We start from the raw sequence: 14,935 nt of genomic DNA, 5'->3' as shown, positions 1-14,935 counted from the left end.
TGTCTGTCGGCGTTCCGCTTTCATTAGCGGAGCCGCCGGCAGTGTGCGCATGCGCGAACTCGGGAAGTTAATAATGATGACGGGAACCTAGTAGCACAATGTAGCGGCACGGCGTGTGTGCCGCTGGTACATTGTGTCAGCTTATAGGGAATGAGTGGGCTGCGGGGCACATAGACAGTGTCCCGCAGTGACCCACCCAAAACACCGTAGATGATGAAATGGATTATGTTAAGGTAAAATGAAATAGAGGAAATGAATGAATGAATGAAGATGGGGCCGATGTGGAACTGCACCTATATATATATATATATATATATATATATATATATATATATATATATACATACACAAACTCATGTATATACACACATACACATACACACAGGACATCGGCACTACATAAGTATAGTGTGCAGGATAGTCAGCATATGTGATCAGCATACAGCTAGCATCACATATGTCAGCCTATATAGTTAGCAATGCATTGTCAGCATATATAATAGGATTAAGGTGAAGTGGAAGGATAATTTAAATGTATATGATAATATAAAAGGAACATAATAAAATATATATGTTACATGGTATACAGGGAAAGAAAAATAAATAAATAAATAAATAGAAACAAAAAACAACAAATAAATTAAATACAAGTATGTTTGTGTTCGTATTATTATGATAAATATATTAAAAATACCATTAAATTGAGAAAGAAAACCAAAGTGTAGGTACTGGAGGAAGGAGGATAATATAAATGACAGGACTCCTAACGGATGATATCCATTACTTCGTTCAGTCCATTGGGTATTAAAGAATTTAATTTATATATCCAAAATGATTCTCTCCGTTGTAGTTTTTCAAACCTATTGTATGTATCCTCTGGAATGTGTTCTAAAATGGTTAAGGAAAAGGCTGAAAATTCCTTATTGTGGTATTGTGTTGCGTGTCTAGAGACGCTGTGTTTAATAAATGCTTGTTGCATCGGACCTGAGAGATCTCAGTAAATGTGATCATTTCCAATCAAACTTGAACCAGAAAGAGAAAGAAGCACTACAGTCCCTCTCAAAAAAAACCAATATTGTAATTCGAAACGCAGATAAAGGGGGAGGGATCATTGTTCAAGATAGAGAAGCATACATACAGGAAGCCATGAAGATACTTGGAGATATTAAATATTACATCACTTTACCCCACTATCCAACAGTGGAATATTCTGTCACCTTCGCCAACCTTATTAAAAAAAGCCTTTAATGATGGAATTCTCAATAAAAAAGAGAAGGATTTCATCACCATTACAAACCCCAAAACCGCGATTTTTTATCATCTTCCTAAAATACATAAATGTACAGTTAACCCTCCAGGCCGCCCAATCATAGCAGGCATTAACTCCATCTCTAGTAATCTTTCCCAGTATATTGACATCATCTTACAAAAATATGTGATAAAGTTAGATTCATACCTCAAGGATACACCCACCTTAATAGAATTACTCCAGGACTTCGTATGGGAACCCGATTTCATATGGTCCACATTAGATGTTTCTTCATTATATTCCAACATACCACAGAAAAGTTCTAAACCAAGACCTTTCAATGCCATCAGTACAAAAAGAATTTATTTGCAATAGCATTCAGTATATTCTGCATCACAACTATTTTTCTTTTAATAATAAAATATACCTACAAACCCAGGGGACCGCAATGGGTACCCGTTTTGCGCCAGCATTTGCTAACCTTTATATGGGGTCTGCAAACTACAATACGTAGGTCGCACTATTCAACAGTTGCGACTACGTATGAACAAACACAGATCCAACGTACATAAAGGATTTATTAAACACAGCATCTCTAGACACGCAACACAATACCACAATAAGGAATTTTCAGCCTTTTCCTTAACCATTTTAGAACACATTCCAGAGGATACATACAATAGGTTTGAAAAACTACAACGGAGAGAATCATTTTGGATATATAAATTAAATTCTTTAATACCCAATGGACTGAACGAAGTAATGGATATCATCCGTTAGGAGTCCTGTCATTTATATTATCCTCCTTCCTCCAGTACCTACACTTTGGTTTTCTTTCTCAATTTAATGGTATTTTTAATATATTTATCATAATAATACGAACACAAACATACTTGTATTTAATTTATTTGTTATTTGTTGTTTTTTGTTTCTATTTATTTATTTATTTTTCTTTCCCTGTATACCATGTAACATATATATTTTATGTTCCTTTTATATTATCATATACATTTAAATTATCCTTCCACTTCACCTTAATCCTATTATATATGCTGACAATGCATTGCTAACTATATAGGCTGACATATGTGATGCTAGCTGTATGCTGATCACATATGCTGACTATCCTGCACACTATACTTATGTAGTGCCGATGTCCTGTGTGTATGTGTATGTGTGTATATACATGAGTTTGTGTATGTATATATATATATATATATAGGTGCAGTTCCACATCGGCCCCATCTTCATTCATTCATTCATTTCCTCTATTTCATTTTACCTTAACATAATCCATTTCATCATCTACGGTGTTTTGGGTGGGTCACTGCGGGACACTGTCTATGTGCCCCGCAGCCCACTCATTCCCTATAAGCTGACACAATGTACCAGCGGCACACACGCCGTGCCGCTACATTGTGCTACTAGGTTCCCGTCATCATTATTAACTTCCCGAGTTCGCGCATGCGCACACTGCCGGCGGCTCCGCTAATGAAAGCGGAACGCCGACAGACACACACTGCTATTTCTAACGTATCTTATAACCAGTCTATTTTAAACTATATATAGTATTTATTGTATTGACGTTACTGCAGCATGATTGTATGCTATTTTAGAGTATCTTTTAACTTAGCTTGATTCTATGTATGCGAGACAGTCCCCATGCCCACTAGTGGGCGGAGCCTAGTGGCTTTTTGGCGCCCTTGTTTCACATTTAAACCTGCTCTGTTTAACCATGGTCATACATTGCCTGTACATCTGATGAAGAGGGTCTAAACCTTCGCAACGCGTTATGTTTTTGGCTAAATAAATCGAACCTTTTATCCCAAGAAGTTGCCTGAGTGGTGGATTGCGCTATAGAACCTGGTACCTTTCCTGCCTAGCACTAGCACTTGCATGACTGGAGAGGTGACACTGCTGGGACATTATACAGTAATGGAGGGGTCTAGTGATGACAGGAGAGGTGACACTGCTGGGACATTATACAGTAATGGAGGGGTCTGGTGATGACTGGAGAGGTGACACTGCTGGGACATTATACAGTAATGGAGGGGTCTGGTGATGACTGCAGAGGTGACACTGCTGGGACATTATACAGTAATGGAGGGGTCTGGTGATGATTAGATAGGTGACACTGCTGGGACATTATACAGTAATGGAGGGGTCTGGGGATGACTGGAGAGGTGACACTGCTGGGACATTATACAGTAATGGAGGGGTCTGGTGATGACTGGAGAGGTGACACTGCTGGGACATTATACAGTAATGGAGGGGTCTGGTGATGACTGGAGAGGTGACACTGCTGGGACATTATACAGTAATGGAGGGGTCTGGTGATGACTGGAGAGGTGACACTGCTGGGACATTATACAGTAATGGAGGGGTCTGGTGATTAGAGAGGTGACCCTGCTGGGACATTATACAGTAATGGAGGGGTCTGGTGATGACTGGAGAGGTGACCCTGCTGGGACATTATACAGTAATGGAGGGGTCTGATGATTAGAGAGGTGACCCTGCTGGGACATTATACAGTAATGGAGGGGTCTGGTGATGACTGGAGAGGTGACACTGCTGGGACATTATACAGTAATGGAGGGGTCTGGTGATGACTGAAGAGGTGACCCTGCTGGGACATTATACAGTAATGGAGGGGTCTGGTGATTAGAGAGGTGACACTGCTTTAACATTATACAGTAATGGAGGGGTCTGGTGATTAGAGAGGTGACACTGCTGGGAAATTATACAGTAATGGAGGGGTCTGGTAATGACTGGAGAGGTGACACTGCTGGGACATAGAACAGTAATGGAGGGGTCTGGTGATGACTGGAGAGGTGACACTGCTGGGACATTATACAGTAATGGAGGGGTCTGGTGATGATTGGAGAGGTGACACTGCTGGGACATTATACAGTAATGGAGGGGTCTGGTGATGACTGGAGAGGTGACACTGCTGGGGCATTATACAGTAATGGAGGGGTCTGGTGATGACTAGAGAGGTGACACTGCTGGGACATTATACAGTAATGGAGGGGTCTGGTGATGACTGGAGAGGTGACACTGCTGGGACATTATACAGTAATGGAGGGCTCTGGTGATGACTGGAGAGGTGACACTGCTGGGACATTATACAGTAATGGAGTGGTCTGGTGATGACTTGGGAGGTGACACTGCTGGGACATTATACAGTAATGGAGGGGTCTGGTGATGACTTGGGAGGTGACACTGCTGGGACATTATACAGTAATGGAGGGGTCTGGTGATGATTAGAGAGGTGACACTGCTGGGACATTATACAGTAATGGAGGGGTCTGGTGATGACGCAATCATTGTGTGTCAGGTTCCTATAAGGTGTCAGGATGTGGCGGTCTATTTCTCCATGGAGGAGTGGGAGTATGTAGAAGGACACAAGGATCTGTACCAGGACATAGTCATGATGGAGGATCACCGGCCCCTCACATCACAAGGTAAGAAGAGACATATACGCTGCTCAAAAAAATAAAGGGAACACTTAAACAACACAATGTAACTCCAAGTCACTGACACTTATGGTATGAGGGCCCGTCGTCCACAGGTGGGGGTTGTGCTTACAGCCCAACACCGTGCAGGACGTTTGGCATTTGCCAGAGAACACCAAAATTGGCAAATTCGCCACTGGTGCCCTGTACTCTTCACAGATGAAAGCTGGTTCACACTGAGCACATGTGACAGATGTGACAGAGTAGACGCCATGGAAAACGTTCTGCTGCCTGCAACATCCTCCAGCATGACCAGTTTGTAGCTGGGTCAGAAATGGTGTGGGGTGTCATTTCTTTGGGGGGCCGCACAGCCCTCCATGTGCTTGCCAGAGGTAGCCTGACTGCCATTAGGTACCGAGATGAGATCCTCAGACCCCTTGTGAGACCATATGCTGGTGCGGTTGGCCCTCAGGAGACCATCCTCCACCTCATCAGGAGCAAGCCCAGGCGTTGTAGGGATGTCATACGGGCACGTGGAGGCCACACACACTACTGAGCCTCATTGTGACTTGTTTTAAGGACATTACATACAGTTGGATCAGCCTGTAGTGTGGTTTTCCACTTTGATTTTGAGTGTGACTCCATATCCAGACCTCCATGGGTTGATACATTTGATTTCCATTGATCATTTTTGTGTGATTTTGTTGTCAGCACATTCAACTATGTAAAGACGAAAGTATTTCATACGATTAGGTCATTCATTCAGATCTAGGATGTGTTATCTTAGTGTTATTTTTTTGAGCAGTGTAGATATATAGATATCACTCTCACTACCTCACCACACTGGGCCGCTCTGAGCAGTTTCCCCAACCAGTTGTGAATAACCTGGCAGAATAGAAATTGATAATAAGCCATTGGCTGGAAATCCTCAATAAACCCAAAAAAATGGTGTATAACTCTAAGAGCCATAAAGCCCTATATAAAACTGCTGGATCACTTAGATAAATATCCAAGTACTTTTAACCTTAAGGACGCAGGACGTAAATGTACGTCCTGGTGAGGTGGTACTTAACGCACCAGGACGTACATTTACGTCCTAAGCATAACCGCGGGCATCGGAGCGATGCCCGTGTCATGCGCGGCTGATCCCGGCTGCTGATCGCAGCCAGGGACCCGCCGGCAATGGCCGACGCCCGCGATCTCGCGGGCGTCCGCCATTAACCCCTCAGGTGCCGGGATCAATACAGATCCCGGCATCTGCGGCAGTTCGCGATTAAAATGAACGATCGGATCGCCCGCAGCGCTGCTGCGGGGATCCGATCATTCATAACGCCGCACGGAGGTCCCCTCTCCTTCCTCCGTGCGGCTCCCGGCGTCTCCTGCTCTGGTCTGTGATCGAGCAGACCAGAGCAGAAGATGACCGATAATACTGATCTGTTCTATGTCCTATACATAGAACAGATCAGTATTAGCAATCATGGTATTGCTATGAATAGTCCCCTATGGGGACTATTCAAGTGTAAAAAAAAATGTAAAAAATGTAAAAGTAAAAGTAAAAAAAAAGTGAAAAATCCCCTCCCCCAATAAAAAAGTAAAACGTCCGTTTTTTCCTATTTTACCCCCAAAAAGCGTAAAAAACATTTTTTATAGACATATTTGGTATCGCCGCGTGCGTAAATGTCCGAACTATTAAAATAAAATGTTAATGATCCCGTACGGTTAACGGCGTGAACGAAAAAAAATTTAAAAAGTCCAAAATTCCTACTTTTTTAATACATTTTATTAAAAAAAAATAATTAAAAATTTATTAAAAGTTTTTTATATACAAATGTGGTATCAAAAAAAAGTACAGATCATGGCGCAAAAAATGAGCCCCCATACCGCCACTTATACGGAAAAATAAAAAAGTTATAGGTCATCAAAATAAAGGGATTTTAAACGTACTAATTTGGTTAAAAAGTTTGTGATTTTTTTTAAGCGCAACAATAATATAAAAGTATATAATAATGGGTATCATTTTAATCGTATTGACCCTCAGAATAAAGAACACATGTCATTTTTACCAGAAATTGTACGGCGTGAAAACAAAACCTTCCAAAATTAGCAAAATTGCGTTTTTCGTTTTAATTTCCCCACAAAAATAGTGTTTTTTGGTTGCGCCATACATTTTATGATATAATGAGTGATGTCATTACAAAGGACAACTGGTCGCGCAAAAAACAAGCCCTCATACTAGTCTGTGGATGAAAATATAAAAGAGTTATGATTTTTAGAAGGCGAGGAGGAAAAAATTAAAACGTAAAAATTAAATTGTCTGAGTCCTTAAGGCCAAAATGGGCTGAGTCCTTAAGGGGTTAAACTGGTTTTAAGGCTAAGTTACTGTCAAAGTTTCCATGGTAACTAACAGCTTGTTTAAAAGCACACTACACATTCAAGTAATAGTAAAAAAAAAATAATCACCTTTTGTTGGCATTTTCATCCAACTCCTCCCTTAATCATCACCATTAGCATTTTCTCCAGGATAAATTTTAAGCTGCATAGCATCACTAATTTCCCTGTTGTCCCTGTTAACAAATGTTGTCTCGAAAGACACTTGTCTCTGTTCAGCTGCCAATACCTGAGCTGAAAGTCACACTAGCTCCAAAAGCTGTCTGTCTGCTGCATTAGGAAGACCTAATTGGCTCATAGGCTCCTTGCTGCTACTTGTCTTGGACCTGGGCACACAGCTGGTGCCCACAGTGCTGGTACTGCCACCATGCTTACTGGCCAGGGTGTTTTTTCCACTACTTCATCCTTGTCAAACCTTTTGTTTACCATGCATTTTTAATTGGAATTTTTAGGAAATCTATTTGAGATTTGCAACGATTAGACAATATGTTTTCTCGAATCTCAACAAATGTGGGTTTTGTTTTCATCAACTATACATGTGCTGCATAAACTGACATGGTTTGCGAGGTACTCCGATGAAAGTCTTTTTTTTTTTTTTTTCTTAATATGCCCAAGATGTCGGCATTAAAATTAAACCAGGATCTACCTCTCACCACTCACCCTGTATGGAAGCCATTATTGGCTAACCTGAAGTCATGTTAACTTGCTAGTTGTGAAGTATTTTGGGCTACCCTGACATTATGTCTGTATCCCCACTTCCTGCTGCTATGCTCAAATGTTGTCCATACCATGTTCTCCTCCTTCCTTCTCATATTCTCACATGGCGTTAGCGCCATATAATCTGGCTCAGCCAAAGCGAACAAGCTAATGTACGCCTTTGTACCAAAAAAGAAACATTTCCAATAGTTAGGAAAAATTAATCTTGAAATTTGCGATTTCTCAAGAGAAAGATTTTTGAACAATTGGGACAATCGACTGGAAAAGGATGTGAAGCCACCAATCTTCCTTTTTTTATACACCACACCAGAGAGGCAGTAGAAGATAAGAAAGCTAAACAAGTAACTTAAGAACTCGTGTAGGATCGAGGGGTTTAGGGATGGACTTTTATGGGGTTTGTTGGGTATCGGGTATGGTGTTTGACATTAAATTCGACTTTACCAGACAAAAAATGGAATCTGCATTGGAACCCCCTAGTGGGGCCTCTAGTGTGAATGTAGCCTTAAGGCCATTCTGTGTGATGACATGTGAGTAAAATTAATATGTGCACTCCCTATAGGTGTCTATGTTATGGTAGAGGGAATCTGGCCTGAGGGCATGTGATAAAATTAGTTTTTAAACCACTGAAAAAAAGAAGGTGGTTGAAGAGTCATTACATTCTAAAGAAAAGATTTGTAAAAAAAAATGAATTAATTAAGCCAGCAAAGTTTGGATCAGCAATAATCATTGCCACGGAAAGTAAAAAACAAACAAACAAAACTTACATAACCAATAACAAATATTAATAATAATCTGATGGAGGAAGATGAGGAAAAGGCCAATCTAATAAATTCCTACTTCAGTTCTAGGTAAGTGAAAAAGAATAATAAAATTCTGTTAAAAGGTTTCTTATAAGTCTTCAAGTACACTGCTCAAAAAAATGAAGGAACATATAAATATCACTGGATGGCGATGGAATTTTAGGGATACTTTTCTGTCCAGAGGAAGCTTAATCGATTGTGAATCAATGTTATCTGCTTTGGTGCAAATAAAAATGAAAAACAAGTTTACTGGAGATGCAACAGCAAAACAGCCTCCTAAATTGAATTGTTTAGAATCTAGAAATATATCCAGCAGGTGATGTATTCATTCCCTGTGTGTTCCCTACAGATGGAGTCATTGATAGTAATCCACCCGAGAGGTGTCCCCGTCCTCTGTCTTCCCAGGACTTTCCAGAGGGAAATGTCCCAGAGAACCATCAGGTAGGTATTCCATTATAGTCTACCCAAAATATGATCGTAAAGTGATTAAATGCAAGATGACTGAACATTACTTCTTTTTTTTTAGGGTGAAGATCTCATGGATATTAAGGTTGAGGTTAAGGATGAAGCAGAAGACGAACAGCGGTGTAAGGAGGAGAGACTTTCATTTGTTGTAAAAGAAAATAAATTCCAGTCATAATCATGTAAAAATATGTTCCCTCACTGTGTGTTCTCTACAGATGGAGTCATTGATAAAAATCCACCCGAGAGGTGTCCCCGTCCTCTGTATTCCCAGGACTGTCCAGAGGGAAATGTCCCAGAGAACTATCAGGTAGATGGCGCTAAAGTCTACTAAAAATATGACCATAAAGTGACTGAACCAAAAATAATTAAACATTTTCTTCTTCGCTTAGGGTGAAAATCTGGATGAAATTGAGGCTGAGGTAAAAGTTGAAGCAGAAGAGGAGTTTCTCCCAGAGAAGTATCAGGTAGATGAGGCTGATTCTATACCACATCTCTATAGGGGGGTCCTGCAGTCATAGATGTGGGGTTAGATTTTGGGGGTCTCTGTTGCTCCTCCTGTCTGCTGTATTGTAGTGAATTGTTCTATATGTCACATTAGGGGGGAGATCTGACTAATAATAAAGTAGAGGATGAAGAAGAGAGGATGAGGGGCCATCACCCGTGTATGAGTGAAGTGAAGGAGGAAATTCCAGGAGGTGTTACCTCAGGTATGTAATAATTACAGGCGGTGTTACCTCAGGATTGTAATAGTGGACTTACAGAGGGTATTCAGAGTTTTCTTCAGGGGAGGCTCCACTTTAGAGCTAAATTGCATTAACCCTTCAGGCCGCAGTGATCCCCTCTGTTGTGTATAGTGCAGGACCTAAGGGAGGACACTGCACATAGAGACTCTTCTTATTTAGTGTGTATGTGTAATTGCGCATAGTACCACCACAAATCTGGGTATTGGTCTATGTCAGTCATTTATACAGCACTGTTATACTTCAGTCTGTGTCCAAGTGACAATTTTTTTCAAATGTAATTTCAGTGTAACTTTTGGTGCTGATGGCATTCTGCTAATATAGATGTCACAGCTGTATGGACTTTTGTTTTGCATATATCTTATGGCCACTAGTGATATTCTGGATTGTGTTCCTAAAGACACTCAGCATTTAGACTGATGAGGAGGGGATCAAATGGAGGTGGAGGACATGACTGCCATGTATATCTCTGGTGGTAGTAGGGGCTCTTATACCCATTTGGGGTGTTAGGGGACTGGTAGCCATGGTAGTGGTGTTAGGGGACTGGTGGCAATGGTGGTGGCACTTGAGGCATTCAGAAATCTGAAAATCGTGGTTAAGGATCCCATGACATCACAATCTGAGAAAAAAAGAAAGAGATAATAAAGGACGATATTGATGATTGTGTGTTATATAGGACCTGAGAATCAAAACACAATTGAGGTGGTGTTATCAGAAGAGGAGGGTTATGGCGGCAATAAAAAGCGGAGCCGACATTCTGCAAAAATATCAAGACCTGGAAGAGGCAGATCTGATTCTACTGTGGTCATCTCCAGAAAAGGTAATGCTGCTGCTCTTGGTGTAGGCGTGAAAGCTTTCAAATGGTGCTAGTAGACCTGCACAGGCTAAAATTGATAATTTTTGGACGTGCTACCATCCACTAACCCAGAACCATATAGGATATATTGAGGTCACTTTGACATTACTAATGTTGTATCAGAATTAAAGAGCTTGAAAGAGATTATATGAAGTCCTTGGAGACCTAAGATTATCAAACATTACTTTTCGGGCCACATCTATATTGGCCACCAAACTGAATTCCCAATAGCCCCTTCCATAGAACTAGACCCGGACTTCAGGAAACTTGATTTAACTTTAGTTGTCAGCAAATACTCTTCATTTTGGCTGCAAGGCTTTTGGGAAGATGTCCTCTGACCACCATGCAATTGCCCAGTATGTAGACAATGAAGGAGATGAACAAGAACTGTCCTGCCTAGACAGTCTAAGAGAGCTCCGATGTTTAACACTGGCTGTTTGAAAATCTGGCGCATCTTTAAAAAAATTTGGTGGCACCAGTCATCTGGCCAGTAGTAGCGTGCCACCAATGTTCCACACCTCCGTTATTGTGCATGAATCGGATGACTTTAAGGGCCAGATCGCAGCAGGATCATCTCGGTCACATCAACATGCTGTAACCTCCGACAACATGACTTTGAGCCAGTGTTCAGTGTATTTCTATTCCTCCACTAAGTATCTTCTCTGATACTTAGTGGGAGCATCTTCTCTCCTAAAAGACAGGACACCAGATACGAAGGAAGATAGTGTCCCTGTTGATTAGTAGTATGAGAACAGTCGGCGTTCAGACTGTATTGAGGAGGAGGATAAGGTAGAGGGCATGATGGCTTAAAGGGGTACTCCGCCCCTAGACATCTTATCCAAAGGATAGGGGATAAGATGTCTGATCGCGGGAGTCCCGCCGCTGGGGACCTCTGTGATCTCCCTGCTGCACCCGGCGTTCATTTAGAGCGACGGTTGCAGCTCGGGAGGCTCGTGACATCACGGACGCCCCCCTCAATGCAAGTCTATAGGAGGGGGCATGACGGCACGTGCCTTCGTCCCGCATAGCAGTCATCCGGCACAGAGCGAAGTTTGCTCTCTGCACCAGGTGTCTGAGGTGTTGCAGCCGAGATCGCAGGGGTCCCCAGCGGTGGGTTCACCGCGATCAGGCATCTTATCCCCTATACTTTGGATAGGGATAAGATGTCAGGGGGCAAAGTACCCCTTTAAAGATACAGTTGTGGTGTTGGGGCAAATATAGAACGAAGAATTATGCTGGGGTTCAGGAGCCCATGACCTATCACAATATCTAAAAATTGGTCGGGATCATGATGATGATTGTGTGTTGGACAGGATCTGGGAGCCAGATGATGTTATCGGAGGAGGAATATGGTGGTGGAAAAAAAGAGCGGAGCCAACTTACATCGAAAAATTCAACACCTGCCCGGGGCAGATCTACTTTTACTTCTGTGGTCAGCTCAAAAACAGGTAATGATGCTGCCTCTCTTGCTCTAGGCTCGATAGCTGTCACTGTCGCTGTCTGTCATGTTCCATACTGTACTCCTGCCCCACACTCCTGCCTAGTCCATAATGGTCAATACCGTACTGGTGATGCTGCCCCCACTGCAACTACTACTACTAGTACTACTGACACTAATCACAGAGCCATATATCCAGCCTTACCAATTACATTCTATAATGTACTGCCTACCTGCACAGGGTAAATCAAACAAACCCCATACTTCTCCAAAAAAGGGACACTTGTTGACTTCACCACCTGGTTCCCCTAGTGATGAACCCCCGATGGTCACTAACATAAAGACAATTAATTGAAGGGCAATAAAACTTCCACAAAGACGCTTGCCAACATCACGTAGTGGTGAGGAGAAATAGACCACGGTACTACAAAGTTTCTCCTTGAGGAAAGCATCATCAAGGCCATGTGGAGAACTTATAGGTCATGATGATCCACTGGAATTCTGGACAGAAAGGATATGCAAAGCAGTTCAAAGTGGTCAAGGAGAAACATTACCCTTCTAGTCCCACCATGACAGGCCTCTCACCCGCCAGCCAGCACCTTGCTCTGTACCGATGAGGGGCAAAACCTTGAAACAGTTGTCTGCAGGTGGTTACTCTTGTCTTGACATATATTCACGGTCAGTTTCCAAAACTCATAGTTGGAGTGAGACACTGACTTTAAGAGAAAGCAACTTGGAAAAGGTGGTGTGTAAGAGCTACTTTACATATTCTTTCTATACCTGAATTACCAGTAGAGCATGAATGGCCTGTAATCTTTACATGTGTTGATGCTCCCCTCAAGAAGAAACATTCCTCTGCTCTGTGCTGACAAGGGGCAAAACCCTAAAACATCTTCAGATGGGGTAGTAGCCAGACGTTCAATGGCTAATACTGCTTGTTGTGAATGACTGCTAAGTAGTATTTTCTTGGTTAAATTCTGACATGGGAGACCTAAACAGATGTACATTTTCAGCCAAAAAGAAAAAGCATAAATGTCTCAATTTTGTGGTCTAGGGGGAAAATAACAAAGATCCATTTTTAACTCTTACAGAAAATTCCAATATGAACTATGATGGAACGTTCATGTTATCACTAAATTATGAAGAAGACGAAGGTATGATTAACCTTAACGGAAGAACTGCATCACATGACCCCCCTAGGCATAAGGAATCTTCTCCTGACCAATCACAGATTGATACAAGTACAGGTCAGAAAGGGGGGAAGCAGATTCAATGTGATGACTGTGGAAAAGAGTTTACAAAAAGAGAAGATCTTTGGAAACACAGAAGAATTCATACAAGAAAGAAGCCATATCCATGTTCAGAATGTGGGAGATGCTTTGCAGACAAAACAAATCTTATTATACATGAGAGAATTCACACAGGAGAAAAACCATTTTCATGTTCAGAATGTGGGAAAAGTTTTTCCAGGAAATCGATTCTGGTAAAACATGAAACAACTCATACAGGAGAGAAGCCGTATTCATGTTCTGAATGTGAAAAATGTTTTGCATGTAAAGCACATCTTGAGAGACATATGAGAATTCACACAGGAGAGAAGCCGTATTCATGTTCAGAATGTGGAAAATGTTTTGCAGACAAGGCACATCTTGTTGTACATGAGAGAAGTCACACAGGAGAGAAGCCATTTTCATGTTTAGAATGTGGGAAATCTTTTACAAATAAACCAGGTCTTGTTATTCATGAGAGAAGTCATACAGGAGAGAAGCCATATTCGTGTTCAGAATGTGAGAAATGTTTTACAGATAAATCTAGTCTTGTTACACATCAACGAAGTCACACAGGAGAGAAGCCGTTTTCATGTTCAGAATGTGGAAAATATTTTGTAAATCAGTCGAGTCTCGCTGCTCATAAGAGACGACACACAGGAGAGAAGCCACATTCGTGTTCAGAATGTGGGAAATGTTTTACAGATAGATTCACTCTCAATATACACGAGCGAAATCACACAGGAGAGAGGCCATTTTCATGTTCAGAATGTGGGAAAAGTTTTATAAGCAAATCATATCTTCTTGTACACGAGAGATGTCACAAAGTAGAGAAGCAATATCCATGTTCAGAATGTGGGAAATGTTTTATTACTAGATTTAGATTAAAGAATCATCAGAAAAATCACCAGAGTCATCAGAAATAATATATAAAATCTATTTATACATTTTTTTTTTTTTATAAAACATTAGGAAACCACAACCACATTTTTTTTAACTAATCAGGTAATTCACATTGTTTTTTAATTGTCAATAAATATGGATTGATTTTATATGTATCTGACGTATCTGCTATCGGATATGTGGTGCTGGACTGCTCCTCTGTTCATCTGGTATAGTGCATCTCTCGGCTTCGTTCTCGTGATCAGTCGGGACAGAAGGCTATCCAGCCTTTTTTTTTTGGTTATGTGGTGCTGGGGTGGGGTTTATAAAAAAAAAATACAAAACACTATACTTACCTCTGTCTGGTCATGAAATATTTTGTGTTCTTCCTGCTTAAAGGTGAGCACTGAGACCCGCATGACCTGCTCGCTCAGCCAATCTCAGGCCAAGATAGGAAACCGCTGTGGCCAGTGACTGGATGAGCCGGCTGGTTCTGCTCCAGGCACTGGTTTTGAAGGCAGGAAGCAGAGTTTAAAGAGGGCTTGATAAACCTTTTAAAGGAGATGTCCAGCGCAGACTTTTTCTATTCCGTTCTGCCCGGGCTGCAAAAAAAAGACATAAACTTTCACTTACCTCCATATGTTGCTCCGGAGCTCCGCAACAGCTGATCGGTCGGC

At 41.5% G+C, this 14,935-nt stretch overlaps 1 protein-coding gene across 9 annotated transcripts in view; it reads left to right on the top strand.

The window, feature by feature from the left end:
- Positions 1-14,855, top strand: part of LOC130276985 (oocyte zinc finger protein XlCOF22-like) — a 65,920-nt gene extending 51,065 nt beyond the window's left edge. For 8 of the 9 annotated variants that reach the window (XM_056527217.1, XM_056527130.1, XM_056527299.1 and 5 more), the window contains 9 exons: positions 4,587-4,713; positions 8,959-9,050; positions 9,136-9,196; positions 9,290-9,381; positions 9,464-9,538; positions 9,673-9,781; positions 10,491-10,634; positions 11,984-12,118; positions 13,200-14,855. In XM_056527217.1, coding sequence (XP_056383192.1) covers positions 4,587-4,713; positions 8,959-9,050; positions 9,136-9,196; positions 9,290-9,381; positions 9,464-9,538; positions 9,673-9,781; positions 10,491-10,634; positions 11,984-12,118; positions 13,200-14,302 — 1,938 coding nt within the window. In that variant the 3' untranslated portion in view covers positions 14,303-14,855. The remainder of the gene's footprint in view (positions 1-4,586; positions 4,714-8,958; positions 9,051-9,135; positions 9,197-9,289; positions 9,382-9,463; positions 9,539-9,672; positions 9,782-10,490; positions 10,635-11,983; positions 12,119-13,199) is intronic. The other variant, XM_056527370.1, reaches the window with a different exon arrangement.
- Positions 14,856-14,935: the final 80 nt, after the last annotated feature.

Source organism: Hyla sarda, chromosome 1 (assembly GCF_029499605.1).
Source record: "Hyla sarda isolate aHylSar1 chromosome 1, aHylSar1.hap1, whole genome shotgun sequence".
NCBI lineage: Eukaryota > Metazoa > Chordata > Amphibia > Anura > Hylidae > Hyla > Hyla sarda.
Note: the sequence above shows the minus strand (reverse complement) of the source record. Positions and strands in the feature narration are given on the sequence as shown.